General features: G+C 41.1%; 1 protein-coding gene across 3 annotated transcripts in view; it reads left to right on the forward strand.

Moving 5' to 3' along the window:
- DHX40 (DEAH-box helicase 40) overlaps window positions 1-17788 on the forward strand; it is a 112813-nt gene that overhangs the window by 78195 nt on the left and 16830 nt on the right. For all 3 annotated transcript variants that reach the window (XM_088481036.1, XM_088481038.1, XM_088481037.1), the window contains 4 exons: window positions 4842-4922; window positions 9991-10148; window positions 13972-14086; window positions 16627-16735. In XM_088481036.1, the coding sequence (XP_088337162.1) occupies window positions 4842-4922; window positions 9991-10148; window positions 13972-14086; window positions 16627-16735 (463 nt within the window). The remainder of the gene's footprint in view (window positions 1-4841; window positions 4923-9990; window positions 10149-13971; window positions 14087-16626; window positions 16736-17788) is intronic.

A 17788-nucleotide genomic window follows, 5' to 3' on the forward strand; every position in this document is an offset into this window, starting at 1 on the left:
AGTAACTATAGAGGAGTCGGATATGTGTTTGGAAGCTTGGGTGCAGCTGAAAAAAAAATCAATCCTTGAGTAGGATTGGTGGGGTATCGAGTAAAAAGTGTAGTCTCGGGATGTGGGGTTAAGTGCGCGCCAAGTGTCATAAAGACCCTATTCCAAAAGGTATTTATTCAAAGAACAAGTCAGTGGACATGGTTGTGAGCTTGTAGGGGGAGGGGGTTTATCATGTGTACAATCAATGACAGCATTGAAGTCTCCACCCACAATGAGGTAACCCATTCTACATTTATTCAGTTTAGAGAAAAAGGAATTGAAGAATGGGATCTGGCCTGTGTTGGGAGCATATACATTGGTTCTTGTGCATTATCTTTATTTTACCGGTTAAGATAATGTATTGCCCATCTAAATATGTTCCGAGTGTTGGAACAAAGGAATTTTGTTATTAATCAGTATTACCACCCTGTTATGTTTCGATTGGCTGGATGAATAATATGCAGCAGGAAAGCGCTTTGACTGTAAAGAGGGATGTAGTTGGGCTTTGAAGTGGGTTTCTTGGATCAGGACAATCCCAGCCCTTAGACCATGAATGGAACGAAAAAGCGAGGAGCGCTTTTGGGGAGTATTTAAACCCTTTGCTTTGAAGGACGTAAAAATCAGCGACATTGCGGGAGAGGTTAAATAAAGAATTAGGTAAGGAAGAGGAGAGGAGATCCCTGACTCGAAGGGGGGAAGAGAAGAAGTAGCAAATTAAAAGGGGAAGACAGAGGGGAGGGGTCCGGGTGGGAATTCCTCGTGTCCGGCAGAGGAAGACACACACGGAGGTTGGGACCCCCCTATCCTTAATTCTAATCCCTCCCACTAGTTTCTAATCCTTATCCCCCCGTAGCCTAACCTTAACCTCCCACTAGTGCCTAACTGCCTATCTTTAACCCTCCCAGCGGCACTTAAACTTAAATGTCGACATTTCAGGTGTTGACAGTCTGAGGAGGTCGACATGGTGCCTATCAACATGTAGAACCATTGTTAAAATATTATTAAAAATAATTTAATGCTCCTTCAAATGGATGAGATTTTAAAACCATTTATGAGAAAAGGAAAGCTCAACTATGAAATTAGCCCAGTGTGTTGAGAGACTACTCAAACTGTCTGCTGGTTACCATGCAAACCTGAGGGCTTCCACAAATGTGGAAGGAGGTGTTGTATGATTTGTTAACATATAAACAAAAATAATACAATTGTATCTAATACTACAAAATAAAAAATCCATCTAGAACAATGAATACCATGATTCCTTGAGCATTGAATAAATATTCTAAAAGACCTAAAAATTCACATAATTTGTCAATACCTGTATATGATTGAGAAATATCAATATTTCAGTGATTGACCAAATAAAGATAACCAACAATAATACAAGCGGGAGGCATATTGGATCTTTTTGTTACAAACTCTGGGCCTGATTCATCTTGGATCGATATTGCGATCGCAGCTGCGATAGTATGTTAATTAATTGCGATCGCTATGCCGCCGCAGCACTACATAAGGATATCCACTTTACCTTACACACAAACGTAATGTTTAGCAAGACTGCAAAAACATCGTACAATAGAGTACCATCGCAGCCTCACGCACACTTGCACATGCTCTGACCTTACTCAGACATTGCTAACTTCAGTGCACGCTATGAGGCCTCAGGCTGCGTAGGGCATCACAGTGGATAATTTATACATGCCCAAGCAACGGTGTTCAAGCGCACCGGCACGCCTGCATTTCCCCGACCACCCCCCACGTCACCACCCACAAAAGTTACTTCCTGCCAATCGGCCTGCGTAGTCACTGCGATCGCAGTCCCGATCGCAGTGGCCGGTTTGCGCACGTGATGCATAGGCATGCGCAGAACGCAACAATCGGCTGATTGCGTGCGTATTAGCAACTGCGATCCAAGCTGAATCAGGCCCTCTAATACCATTGGATTCACATGAAAATGTTGAATTAAATGATTGTTTAGATAAAAAATATCCTTTGTTCTTTACTGGAGGATACTCTTCTTTATGCTGATACTTCTAGAAAATCATGCAGATATATAAGAACACACATGTCCCTCTTAGGGTGCATACACCCCAGGACGATATCGGCACAATTTGGCCAAATCGGAAACGACAGATCGGGCATATCGTGCAGGGTGTATGCGGAATTTGCGCGAGCCCGCTGTCGCATGCGATATTGTGTGATTTGCCGTGCTGCACAGTGAATCACACGATATCGCATGTGAGGCTGTACATATTAATGAAGGACGGAACAGTGATTGTACAGTCGTTCATTAAATCGTTTAAGTGTGTATCGGCAATCATGCGATGTCAAGGGTGATGGCAAATCGCCCTGAACAGCGGCACAATTGCCGAGTATTTAGTTGTGTACCCAGTCTTACTTTAAATTTTGTGTCATATATCAAAGGTTCCTATACAACCGCTATTATAGTCCACGTATTAAGGATATCCATGCTTGAGCACAGGTGACTTAATTAGTACCTCAGTTAATTTGATTTAACCATCTGGACTCAAGCATGGATAGCCTTAAAACCTGGACTGTAATGGCGGCGTTTGGGAACCTCCGTCATATATCATGTTTTGATACATTTGTTGTGAGTATAATGAATGTTAGACATAATATATTTTATTTAATTCAATTATTCAATACTCTTCATGTACCCTAATCTTCTGATTTAAGTGCATACATATATAGAATAGAATACATGACTTTATATATAACAAAAATCTGAAAGTGTGTGCATATTTGTATGTGTGTACACATACATATTTACACAGTCTATGTACAAGACCTTCAGTTGCATAGACAGCATGTGGGTATCTGTATTGCGCAAGGAACATGTCCATTAAGGCGTCAGCCTTAATGATCGGAATTTCATTGCTGTTTTGAATTTGAAATTTCAGTTCATGACTAAGAAGCCTTAATGGAATTTCATTGCTTTTTTAATTTTTTGTATACCTCTCAACCTGGGCTGGTATTGGAAAATAGGGGGAAAAAAACAGCGTGGGGTTCCTCCTATTTAACTAGCACCAGGCTGAACCAGCCTGGAGGATGCCATAGCTTCACCTGGGGCATGCCCTGTAAGCTCTCTTGCATAGCTGCTGCCTCCCCAGGGCTTTGCGGCACAATTGGCGTCCTCTTCTTCTATCTTTTCCTGGGAAGGGGTGGCCTGTAAGCTCTTTTGCATGGCCACCGCCTCCCCTGGGCTTGTGGCACCAGCAGCGTCCTCTATTTCCATCTTCACCTGAGGGCAGCGGCCTGTAAGCTCTTTTGCATGGCTGACACCTCCCCAGTGCTTCTGGCGCTGGTGGCGTCCTTTTCTTCTATTTTCAGTTGGGGGAGGTGGCCTGTAAGCTCTTATGCATGGCCGTTGCCTTCCAGGGCTTACGGCATCTTCAGTCTTCAGGAGCTTTTCCTTGCTCCTCCTCCACCATCAAACTGACACCCGCTGCCTCACACTGGCTAATATTAGCCAGCCCGAGAGAGAGGAGACGACGCGGTGAGCCGTGATTGACTCACCGCAGTCAATTTGAACTTCAAAGACGGTGCCCTGAGCAAGCCAGTCACTGCTTGCGGCGTCATTTTTTAAATGGGCTATGCGTACCGCTCTCTACAAATCAGCGGATGTTTTCCACGGTACTGGCCACTGATCGGCTGGCAGCCAACCAAGTGCAGGAAGCCTTGTGGATCCTGTCACTTTCGGGAACAACACTGTGTGTACATTCAGTGCTGCTTTGTCCGCATGGATCAGGTTTTTGCGTTTCCCCCCTGCCCCTCTGTATCAACCAAATGTATGTAATTCCCCTCCAGTTTACCGAATAAAAACGGGGAAAAGTCTGCCATATTGGTGCTCTCTTGTGAAGTCACTCTAAGTACACCCCCTGCAAAGAGGCTACTTGACATGTGCAACAAATTTAAATTCCTATTTCTAAAATTGGGCATATTTTGGCCAGTTGTTAATAAACTATACCTTTCTCAAAAACTGTAACCCCAAGTCTTAAATTGGCCTCTATCCTGAGTTAAGCCTTCCCATAAATACCTTAAAAAAGCTCAAAACTGACACTTTTGACCAAATAGGAAGTGGAAGAAAAAAACTGAGATTTTCAACTTTAGATTATTTCAAATGTATTTATTTTTTTGCCAGGAAATTTGGCATACAGCTCCGTACGATGGTTCTACTTGTCAGTGCCATATTTCAGCTCAGTATGCCCAATAACTTTTTATGTGAAACCCCTCAAACACCATGCCCCTCTCTCAGAAAATCCCTATGGCAGAGGTTCCCAAACGCACAGGTGACTTAATTAGTTCCTCAGTCAAATTAATTTAACCACCTGTGCTCAACCCTTGATATCTCTAAAACCTGAACTGTTGGGGAGCCTCGAGGACCGCGTTTGGGAACCTCTGCCCTATGGGAAAATTTGTTTATTCGATCCAGCCTTAATATAAGGGCACTACCTTGTAATATATACATAGATACATACAGTATATGTATTATAACTTTTTTTTCTGAATATTAGCCTGTATGTTGCAGAGATTTGTTATTCCTCCCAATATGTAGAATCCTTATATACCATAACATTAAGACAATATAAAATTAAAATATATTTGAATTCAGTTTGGTTGAATGAAAAATATAAAAACAAGTTTTTTTCTGTGAACCTGATTGCAAATACTTTAGAATGATCTGCTCATATGAGTACAAAAAATCTCCAGTCATTAAGGAGTTAGCTACCTTTTTGTGTTTCTATGATGCTGACTGTGTAATACAGTATATTTACCCTGATTGTTACCCACAGGTTCCCATTCTTGGATCCACCAGAAGAAAAGTTTATTTTAGAAGCACTAAAGAAGCTCTATCAGTGCAGTGCTATTGATAGGTAAAAATGATCTTTTATTCCGTTAAATAAAAAACAGAAGTAATATTTAAAGGTGCCTACACACATGGCGATTTTTTACATGATTTGCCCAATTTTGACGAATCGTGACGACAAATCTTGCAAAATATGCCCAAATCGTGAGTTTCTGCTCACGATGCTGATGCACGTCCCTGCTCGTCGTACATTGCACCTTCAGATCTGCCGTGCTGTAGGGCAGCTTTGCCAATCTGGGACACAATGCACTGGATGTGCGATAGATCTTAAGTCAGATTGAACATTTTTTACTTCAAATCGTGACTATGACTGCCGGGGAGCTGCCTGGGGTGAGTTCAGGGGAAATCGTGCCTCAGGTCGGATCGTGAGCACATCGCTATGTGTGTAGCACCATAACTGTGTCATCACTGAAATGTATGTGTAATAGTCGCCTCATCTGTAGCGGACACATGACACAAATATATGTGTTATTGTCATCACTTTTGTTGGCAGAACATCTCCTGATACGTAAACATATGAACTATTATTACAAATATTTATTTGTAATGTACAACAGGCATTAATATATAAATTCTGCAGAAGTCCAATGGATTGGCCAGTAGTACACTACTGCTTCTTTCAGGTTGCAGATTAAGCATGCATGGCTAGGATCACTGATATCGAGCCTGTCCTTTGTTCTCTAAAACTTGGATTCTGTCCTTTTTCTGCTACTTTTTGCTTCATTGTGCTACTTTTTCTTCAATTTTGGCCTTCGATCACAAATAGTATACTAGGTATTAATGTTGGGCATATACTGGAAGATAAAAAAGACTGTCAGACCAAAAGACATATTATGTGACAGCCTGTAACCCAGCAGATATCGTGGCCATATATTGTGAGATATGTCCCAGTTTATGGTCTTAGGATATCTAGCTTCCTCCCCTGGGAAGGAGACATTTCCTCGTTTCTCCCCTGTAAAGGAACGGGGTAAATGTCTCTTGGTCGCGGTAGTGCATACACTGCCTGATGCAGCCTATTTGCAACTCCAAAACTATTGTATCGGGCGGACATGCTGCACAATTCAGCATGACCGACCGATCTATATTTTGTGATCAGTCTTACAAATGCACAGTACAATTATCTGGGAGATCTGCCTGATATCGTGTGTTCATAAATTGTCTCAAAGGAATTGGTATAAAGTTGCAGATAAGCATAATAATGCATGGTGTGAGTCACTGCTATCGGACCGATCTATTGCCTCTTTAACCTGAATTGTGTGGTCTTACACATTGACTTTGCTATTTTTTTTCTACTACTTTTCCTTCATTGTGCTACTTTTCCTTAATTTTATGTCTTTGATCACAAACCCTATAATGGGTATTTAGGAATAGGGGTTTTTTGTTGCAAAGGAATTGGTATAAAGTTACAGATTAAGCATAATAATGCATGATGCAGGTCACTCATATCGGACCTGTCTTTTGCCTGTGTAACGTGAATTGTGTACTTTTTCCTCAACTTTGCTAGTCTGTGGTGTGATAAACAGGGCTATATGGCACGATTTGAGTATTGGTGTGGACCACCACTTAATAAATTTAAACTTCTTCCATTTTCATCTCAAGAGAAAGGCAGTTTTACCTACATTTATGTATTGTATAACTGTAAACTTCGGAATGATCTTTATTTCAGTTGTTACATTGTCTTTAAAATACACCGAGACCAGTGGTTCAAAAACTGAGTGCCGTGGGCACCGTGGAGTGCCTGAGGGCACTTGCAGGGGTGCCTCAGGTTGGTGGTCCAGCACCAAATAAAATGATTTTTAGTCAGTGTGATAGGTAAAACCAGTGCTAATGGCTGTCAATTAAAAATTAGTGGACAAAAAGAAGCATTTATGCCATGGTACGTCAATAAGTGGTCTAATTTATGTTACCAGTGTGGATCTAAAATCATATACTTTTATATACTATTTATTAAGATATTTTTACTTTACAGTAGCAGCAATTTTTAAAGGAATCTTCCATGTGAAAGTATCTCAAACCGAAATTGTAACAAAAAGCATCGTGGGTGTGCAGTTATGCAGGGATTTCCAGCATGGGGGGCGCTGCTACCAGCACACTATAAATAAATAAAAATAACAGCCTTAAAAGTGATAAATAGCCCCTTGATGAGCCGACTTTATACACCATCGGCCTACAGCAGTGTGCCAGGTTCATGGAATCGGCTTATTGCAATAATGATTCAAGCTGGTTATACACCTAAAAGCTATATCTGCAGATCGAGTGACCAGAAGATATATGTGGGGGCTTGTAAATCACTGTAAAATAACTCATTCTGTGTAAGTTGTAGAGTATCTTCTGTGCTTGGGGAAGATCTGTGTGATGGGAGCTCTACGTGAGGGGGGATCTTTTCTGCTAGGGGAAGATTCGTGTGAGGGGGGATCTGTGCTATGGGGAGATTTGTGTGTGGGGGTAGGTATGTGTGAGGGGGTATCTGTGTAAGTGGGGCTGGTTCATATATATGTGTGTGTGTGTGTAAATCTGGCTCTAATACTAGCTAGTGTCTCCCAGCCATTGACCTCACCGCACGTCCCTGCTTAAAGGGCCTGATTCAGCAGTGATCGCTACTGCGATCACAGCTGCAAATTTGCACATAACGCAGCTGCGAAAATATGCAAATGCTTGCCAAAGCACCGCCGACATAAAGACTCCCACTGCTGCTTTCTCACATCCGTCCACTGTCACTCTTCTATGTAAACATCGGTACCATCGACGCACATCGACCACTCACGTAGCATTTACACCAGGTCTGACCTGCCACAGACACTGCAAGTCTCTTTGCATGCAGTGGACTCTCAAGATGCGTATGCAATCGCAGTGGCTAATTTATGCCCGCCCAAGCAACGGTGTTCAAACGGATAGGCATGCCTGCGTTTTTCTGACCACTCCCCCGTCCCTCCCTCAAACGCTCACAGCTTGTCACTCACTCTGTGATGGATTCCTCTGAGCGTTTGTAATCTCAGTGCAATCGCAGCACGTGCGCAGTGTGGCTTATATGCTTGCGCAATGGCCAACAATCGCTCGATCTGCGTACGTAGTTGCATTTGCGATCGCTGCTGAATCAGGCCCAGAGTCCGCAACCTTATTTTTTTGCATCTATCATTACTCATCATCATATTCATGTTATTTCAACATAGTTATAGTACTTTTTATTTTTGCCCAAGCAAAACCATTTAGTCTTATAATGATTTACCAGGTAGGAAGTGTTGGTGAAGGAAGCTGGCACCTGCCTGTGTCTGAAATAACAGTGTGTGAAGTAGCTCTGAAACGCCATAGTAAAGATAACAAGACATGAGCAAAATCTCTTTAAGAGCTATGAGTCCTAAACTTGACTAGTTTACCTTGTTAAAGTTAATATGTCGCTAAGAACATCAAATTATCAAAACCTTGCATTCTAGCAGATTAATATTTATTTGATTAATGGCAAATACTTTTCATTGATAAGAGAAATGTCCTCCATAATGGTGGCCTAATGATGCAGAACATTACAACGTTAGCAATTATAACTACTGAGCTACATAGATGGGGGTGACAAGGACGGCCATCACCTGCTCATACCTTTTAGTTACTCATTACCAATCAATAATGAGAAATTACTATATATTGTTTATTAAGCTCTCACAGTAATGATTGTGTCAGATAAATCACTGTTATGTCCTACATAATTATTAGACAGTAACTTTAAATCATACTCTCAAAAACACTAATTTCTTAGCAGATCTAAGATGTGCTTCTTTATCATCTGAACTAAACTGTGTAAATAATGTCCTACTGTTTGTGCATGGTAAGTAGATGTTGTCGAAGTCAAAGATGAACTATTAAGTGGAAATCCTGCTGTTGATATAGTAGTATATTATATATATTTTTTTATATTCGTTTATTGGTGACAAGAGAAAATACCACATAATTGACATGTAATACAGTAGTAAATGGTACAATATAGTGGTTCTGAAAGAACAAATGGATATAGTCAAAAAATAGAGCATATAATAATTGGACAATATAGACCCATACGAGATAATTGTAAAAACAACCTTAGTCATGGTGACCATAACGAGTCAAAGAAGGTAACCAGTAACAATAGTGATTAGAGAGGAGAATTATCGGAGGAATAGGGAGGTAGTATACTATAGTTAATTCATGGACATCAGGCGCTTCCCGTCTACATGGTCATTACTAGATGGCAATGGGGCATTTGCAAGTCCTGTGGGTGTGAAAACAGAGTTGCAGGCTATGCTAAGTTGCACAGAGATCTGGCCATTTTTAATTGGATCTCATGCACCAAGGATGGAACTTGTGTAATTGCAGGTTATAGTAATGACATCTGCTTTCGTGGCCTGGGAGCGGTGCAGTCGCATAGATATGGCATGCAGATGCTTTGTATGCGACTCAGAATTAGACCCTGACCTATGTATTCAACAAAATTCTATATTTTTTTGTCCCATAACTGTCATACTGTGTATCTTGTCTCATACTTTCCCACCTCCCTTATATCTCCTCTTTCTTTCCCTTACCTTTTTCTCCCTGTTACCCTTCTCTCCCCTAACTATGTCTCTGCCATGCCTCTCTTGCTGTCTCTCTCACTTTCACTCTGTCTACTCCTATCCTACCCTAACCTCCCCCCTAGAGCCTAACCCCCCCCATCCCTGGGCTAAGTGTATACTTACCCGGCAGAGAGGACGATCGGTTCGGCGTCCCATCGTCGGGATTAACATAGGTTTCGGTATTTCGACACGTATGTGAAATCCCTTGTCGGGATTACGCTGTCGGGATTGAGACCCTCCGGTCTCATAACTACATCCCTGGGCAGAACATGTGAACTGGGTGACATGGAGGGGCAACACCCAGGGCAAATGCCCCACCCACCCTCCAACCTTACCCCTAGCTGCACTTATTCAAATGTAAATAGATTACTATACACCATATTTTGCAAATCTATATATTTGTTATGTGTGTCTGTGTCTACTTGTTAATTGCTAAGATATAATAGACCTGCTCAAAGATGTATTTTTTAGATGCATGTTTTGTTTTTTTTACAAAAGGAGTGGCAATGTTACAAAGCTGGGACGCTTCATCGTAGAATTTCCCTTATCTCCCAATCTGGCTTGTGCTTTGATTAAAGCGACATCTCTCAGGTGCGAGGATCTTCTCCTTCCTGTGGCAGCCATGTTGTCTGTGGAACATGTGCTCATACAACCAGGTAAATTACACGGTTTCAATTAATTTTTATTCATGCATGCATTGAAAAGGTACTGTAAAAGAGTTCACTTGAAAATGCCATAATAACATCATAATACTCCACCTTTTACATATTCATTTAAATACTAAATAATTAATGGTTTACTTAAAATTGTAATTTCTTCCATTTTTTTTCTGTGATTCCTACCTGAAGGCCCAATCTCATGTGGTACATGCCAGCTGGGCATTGTCTGGGTGGTGAAAGGCAGCTTAAGTTGAGCTGCAATAGTGTTGACTAAATAGATTTATATTCCGATACGTTTATCAAAAGTCTGAAGGACTTTTAGAAACAGTATTCTTATTTGTTTGTTATACATCATCAGTTTCATAAACATGTACAAGTATTTTCTTGTTTATTGCAAGTCCATTTGCGCTTGGTATATCAGGAATTAGGGATGTGTTGATGACAAAAACGTCTAAAACCACTGAAGCAGCAAACTGTGAAAACCAATATTTGTCATTCTCAAAACTTTTGGCCATGGTTGTACAGAGGGGTTGGGTACCGGCATCCCAACCGCCGGGATGCCAACTGCATCCCGTACAGAGGGTCTGATTCATTACGGATCGCAACTGCAACAGCGTATGCAGAACGACCAATGGTGCGTACTGCGCATGTACCGCAGTGCACGTGCCTTAGTTGGCATTGCGATCATCTACGCAGATACAAAGTTATTACAGATCAAGGGACGGGACATCAGCGTTTGGGGGTGGTGACGGAGTGGTAGGAGGAACACAGGTGCGCCTGTCCGTTTGAACGCCGTTACTTAGGCGTGCATAAATTATCCACTACGACAGCATACACAGCTTGAGTACTCACTGCGTGCGCCGACCGTTGCAATTTCTGAGTAAGGTCAGACCTGTTGTAATTGTACGTGGGGGCCGATGTTACTCGATGGTACTGATGTAAACGCAGGATGTGAGAAAGCGGTAGTGGGCATCTCTATGTTTGCTTTGCAATTGCAAACATTAGCATACTTTGACAGCAGGTCTGCGATCCGTAGTTAATCAGGCCCAAAGTCATGTAATACACATAGAGATATCCAATTGGCTTGATACAGTGACAATTATAAGACATTTGATATATAATACAATAGCTTGAATTGGGATAAAAAAAAGGGTTAATCATGGGAATGAAGGAGAGTTTGCACAGAGATATTTAATACAGATACTGATTATTCAGATGGCTGGATATAGTAACTATAAATATGTTTTCCCAATGCACCTCACATTGCTTTTTTTGGTTGACTTTTTATTATTTAATACAAAATGTTTGTCTAGTTAAGATATAGGCCTGTGTCTGAAGTAAAATCTCCATTCTTATCATTTCTGGTATATATTAAATATGTTCTGCTGAAGATAGATGCTTTATACACTTAAATGATACCGGCCCTATTGTCATTTCCGGGCAAATCGGGCCCGCAGTTGCAGGCGATATCTCCTGGTTGGCAGTGGTGCATGGTCAATCAGAAGATATCGTGTACGATGTAGCATGGCATTCTACATCTCGCCATCGCCCCCTGCATTGTGCAAGGGTGTATGTACCGTCGCCTATTGGATTGGCCAAATACACAATGTTTTAATATGTAACTGGCTTTAGAGTAGTGTCAGACCTGTATTCCAGCTAGGAAAGCCATAGTGTTCAAAGTGCTGGAGATGTTGCCTGTTTCCATATGACATGGGATGAGTGTTCCCTATTCGTGCAAATATGACAGCGCTGAGTGATTTCTGTGTTAGGGATGAATTGGAAAAGTGCTTGTGTTCAAAGCATTCATCGGACGCTGGCCTTGAGAGGGAATTGCTTGTCATATTTGCACGTTGCTAATATGGAGATAAACTATGTTAGTCACCTTAAGCCACACGAGAAACAATAATATGCTCTGCTCTACTTTTAAATCAACAACCAGTCGTTTGTATAAATTATTTTCTGCTTAGCCATCTGTAATTCAAAGTTTTTAATGGCATTAAACATGAAAATTCCAATGTCATTTAGGTAACTCTATTTATAGTTTGTGATGGTATTGTATCTAGTAGAAAGGCAAATTAACTAATGAAACAAGTGAATAAAGTTAAGTAAAATAAACTAAGTAAAATAGAATGGGAGTGAGAGAACTGTACCTGCACATTCAAAGCCACAAACCAATTTCTGTGTAAAATATAGCAAACAATGAGAAATATTTAGGTACCTGTACTTTAAAAAATGATAGTTAAAATCTGGTTGCTATGGGTTCCTGTGCACCTATTTTCATAAATGTTACCATTTTTAATTTTTAGATACTAATTTTTAGAACTGTTATTAACAACATGTGTAGTAATAGCTGTATTATTTGTATGTAAGTACAGCAATTTACCAGGGGATTCAAAAACTTATACAGTGCCAGATATTGTGAGAAAGTAGTAATTGCTTTATATACTTAAGGGTCTGTAAGCATGTGATCTTTTGAACTGGAGACCTTTGACTTTTGTTCTGTCTATGTTGCACCAAGAGTATCTGTTATTCAAGCAATATATTAACCATAGTTAAAGTATTTCTCTGTAGTTCGATGTTAGTTAAATTGTGTCTTTGAATTTACGTATTCTACAGCAGCGTCATAATTACTTAAGTAGGAATCTACATCTAACTACATCGTGTATCTCTGACTCTAGATCTAGAGAAGGATTGTCAACCATATGTCTATAGTTTTAAATAAGTGTTGCTTGTGAGAAATGGGCCTAATGGCTATACAAGTGTGGAAATGAGACCTATGTTAAAATTAATATGTAAATCATTGGTTTAACTGTAAGCTCTTACAATTAGAATATCATGGCTGCTTCTACTGGCAGTCGCCACGTCTATGTCTATGCAAATGCTGCTGTATATCCCTTCCCTGGTGTACATCCGCACGTATGAATGTGCAAGCACGTGTGCCGACAGTCGAGCCAGGCCCGGGTGAAGGGGGTGTGGCCACGCCCCCTTAGGGAAAAAGGAAAAAAGAAAACATTTTTGCAGCGGCACTGGGGAGGAGGGCACTGGGAGCCCCTCAGCCCGGCGTATAGCCAGTGGGGGGCGCAATCAGTGTTTAGCAGCCGCAAGCAGTCTCCCAGTGCAGCCCAGCATACAGCTGCGTGTGCTGGGCTGCTGTGATGTAAGGGGGGGGGGGGGCGGCGGCCCCAGAACAGGACCCCCGCTGGGCCCCTCCAGCAAACCCGGGGCCCAGGTAAATAGTACCCTCCCCCCCTCTTGGCGCCCCTGTTTGCAAGGACTGAGATGCTCATTTTGAGCTTCTGTTGATGCTGTAATGCTGCTCGGTGAAACTTTAGATGCCATAATTGGTCACATCATCGGAACTTACACCTATGGCAGGTGCAGATTTTCACTTGCCTCCAATGTGAATGATGAAGTGCCTGGGTATACAAACATTTTAGCCACACGCCTGCAACACTCCCATAACACACCCATAAATCAGACTATATTTGTGCGTCTTAATAGTCACTGCCCAGGAATGTCCAGCCCTTTTGTAATACATTTCTGATACCAGGTGCCTAAATCATTATTGCGCCTTTGTGTGTGCACACTGTGTAATGCATGTGCCATACGAGTTTCTAGGAATTTTCACGCATGCGCAGTAGCAAAAAATTGCTCAAGTCCGTGAACATCGGCATGTGTGACTTTGAATCAGACCCTATGTTCTATTTTCTGATTATTACTCCATAGCAGGATATGTGCCATTTAATAAATTAATCCTATAGATTTAAAGCTTGTGAGCAGGGCCCTCTTATCTCTTTCTCTGTTTGTTGTTTTTATCTAGGAGTGTCTCGGAAACAAAAGGAAATGGAACAAAGTCATGAAGAGTTATCCCTGATGGCTGGAGGAGACAATGACTTTGCTACTCTGCTTTACATTTTTGAACAGTGCAAAAATAAGTAAGTTCAGCCAAAGAGACTCTTTTCACTCAGGGTTTGATTTCATTTTTGTGTCATATTTGGTGCTCTGATGTTTACGCCTATACTACACAAATTTACTTTTAATTTAAAATCCCCCCCGCCCAATGATCTCCTTCTAGTTCTTGATTAAATGGCTGTTTGTGCCACAAGTAGATATTTGCAGAAAGTTGAATTGAAGTTACCTGTATTGCCTTGCACTTATTAATTTGTGGCCATCACAGACATGGACTATATGCGCTTTCCACCACTGTTGCCCTTTGCTGATGATATTTTTCCATGTCGGCATCACATTAGACACTGTTGCTTGTGGAATAGTACAAAAAGTTAAACTGCCCTGGTCACTTAGGATTCTGCCAAACACTACCCAACAATTACCCCTCCATCAGTCATTGAAGACACCTTTGTCAGCCATGATAGCCATAATTATGGGCAACCATAGTAGTCCAGCATTTTTATATCTGACACTGACCATGGGATGTTTTTTACTTCATCGATGCAGGAGTTCTACCTCTGTCAAAGTCATTGCTTTCAATACTTATATTACATATCTTTTTTTATAGGGTTCACTAAGCACTTTTTCCAGATTATTCACAGAACGATAAAAGCAATGGTCATGACATATAAAATGCACTTAGTAAATAATTAAATATACTAGTATGCCCGTGGCAAACATTTTGCCGATTTGAACCCAGAACATACGTACGGTAAAAACTGCCCTAGATAAGGCTAGATCATATGTTTATATGACGGAATTGAGTAATAAAAGATGTGTGTGTGAAACATAACCTGCTTAGCCACGCCCGCCCTTTTATGGTTTTTGGGGATTTTTTTATTGTAACATTTCGCCAATTTGTAAGTGCGATTATATATTTGTCCATGCACTAAATGGGCCGTTTCCAGGGAGTATTAGAAGCTGAGCCCCTATAGATGCAAATGACACTGCGCGGTTACTCCGCCTCACCGTCTCTTAACCTCTTGCCAATCAGCGGCTGCCGGCAGCTATCGTGGAAAGCAGAGAAAAGAGGCGTTGCTTTTGAGATGCAAAACCCGGCGCTGATTGGCTGGGAGTTGCGAGCCTGGAATCGATGTGTTGGAGAAAGTAGGTGAGGGAAGAGCGCCCCCTAGGGCAGCATCCTCATGTGTTGTGCCGCCCGAGCGCCCTCCCTCATTTATGTAATACGCAGCCAGGCGGCCAATCAGGAGCCGAACTGAACAGAACATAAACAGTGTCCGCACAGGGCTAGGGCGCCGGGTTCATGTGAGAGCACAGACCACCAGTAGTGCATGAGAACAGCAGCCGGCTGCGGTCACCCCTATCCCGCTTCCCGCGGTCACCCCTATCCTGCTTCCCCAGGTCACCGGCTCTGTGTTCTGGATGTTATCTTGACAATTTAAGATTAGCTATACCAAAGTATTTATTATGGTTTTTGTCTTGTTATATCTTGTTATATACTAGTCTTGTGAGCAGTGATTGCAGTGGAGCATGTTATAGTGTATCTGCTGTGCTATGTACAGTGACTTTGGATGTGTGGCTAGCTTTAGTTTCCACCCTTGTCAAGTTTTCATATTTTCCCTCTAAAATATTGCTTGATTAATGGCTTATACTAATCATGAGTGTGTGTGAGGATATGTTCAACTAATGCACGCCGCCTTTCATGCCAGCTGATTACTTCCACTCCCGCCTCCAAGATTTTGGTCGCCCTGCTCCCCACCTCTGGAACTCTCTCCCACTCCCCATCAGACTCTCCACCTCTGTGCAATCCTTCAAACGGGCTCTCAAGACCCACTACTTCATCAAAGCCTTCCAGCTATCATTCTAACTCCCTGCTACATGCTCCTTCCCCCCCATCTACCCCATCTGTGTCACACCTGTTTGTCTTCCCCTCCCTTTTTAGAATGTAAGCTCTTACGAGCAGGGCCCTCTACCCTCTTATACTTCTCCCTACTTTAGTTTCATCTACTTCTTACTCACCACTAGGGCACCCAACACTTGGTTGCTTATGCTCTGTTGCTTATCTGGGTGTTATGGTTGCTAATGTAGCAATATATATTATCCATGTCCTGGTCCTGTATTGTATTGTTCTGTAAGTCGCTTGTCTACAATTTGTTTATGTATTTTGTAAGGCGCTGCGGAACACTTGTGGCGCCATAAAAATAAATGATAATAATAATACGGGGACTATCTTTTAAATAAAGGAGTACGTTTTTGTATATAAGGTGCCTTATTACAGTATATTGATCAGAGTGCACCTGGAAATTTACTTCTGTAACAAAGTGCAAATCAGGTGCCTTTAAAATATGTGCCTACTCCTCTCATTAAAAATAATTTTACTCCACAAACTGAAATCTAATTTCTTAACTGCATCATAAAAGGAAGCACCTAGCAGTGCTGTGACTCCACATAACCACCCTAAACATTATCTACTATATGTGTGCGACGTGAACACTGGAATACATACGTGTTATGTGTGTACTGTTTAGCTATGGGGAGACCTTATTAAAACATTTTTCTTTGGCAGTGACAATCCTGCTTCCTGGTGTCACAAACACTCGGTTCACTGGAGAGCTGTAAAATCTGCGTTCAGTGTGGAAAAGCAGCTAAAAGATATCACAAATAAGTTAAAACAGGTTTGTACCTTTATTTATTTTACCTGCCACTTTTAACCTTTCCCCTCGCAGAAAATAATTGAGTAATTTCTGGTTAATAATTGCAAAATCGCGTGTATTAGTTTTCACCTCCCATGTATGTGCATTTCATTATTATATTTATTGCAACTCATTTCACATCTATCTTAAAACAAAACTTACACATTGCAAGTAATATAGCCCATAAATGCTTTTCATTCATGTATAACCCACACAAATAAATGTCTGCTAATATATTTATTAGATATGCTTCACTGCTTAACCCACATTGAGCATGTTCTCTATACATGAATGAATACATTAATAAAACAGAATAATCCTATTAACACAATAAGTAAACTATTAAAGCAGTGGGATGACGCAGTACACTTGCAGGGATGCTGCGGGCAAGTGGTCCACTCCCCAAATCGAATTATTGGCCTAGGGATTCCGTGAACAAATTAAGCGACTCTGTATTTCTAGTGCACTAAATTGCTGCAATACATATATTCAAGTTGAGTTCACAGTATAATTACAAAGCAAACTCCAGTTACATACTCAAAGGTTTATTATTGCAAATTGATTAAGAAGTGAACATAGATTTGTAGACGTTAAGTTTTTCCAGCTGAAAAAAAATGTTCTTTACATAGCTCGCACATAACATTAGCTTGTGATACGTGTGAGATGCTATTTTTAATTGAATTACACAAGGGGTTTCGATTTAATTTGCTTAAATATCACACATTGATTATTAACGCATGAGGGCACAGCACAATACTCACAGCTAATTTAATCTACTCCTTTATTATGTTGCACCAGAATTAAAGTGAATAATTTATATCTAGAAATTATCTGGGTAACTCATATTTAATGAAAATCTAATAAATATGTGTTTGCTACTGTACGTTCAATATTAAAATGTTACGGTATTCATACTCATCTTCAAGTGATGCAGCTAAAATGCTGGCGCCGGCATCCTGTATGCAAGTATAGCGGCGTGGTTAGGATTAGGTCACGGGTGGGGGTTAGGTTAAGGCACCACCTGGGGGGTTAGGC

Source organism: Taudactylus pleione, unplaced genomic scaffold, assembly GCF_031769625.1.
Source record: "Taudactylus pleione unplaced genomic scaffold, aTauple2 ptg000260l, whole genome shotgun sequence".
In the NCBI taxonomy this organism is placed as follows: domain Eukaryota; kingdom Metazoa; phylum Chordata; class Amphibia; order Anura; family Myobatrachidae; genus Taudactylus; species Taudactylus pleione.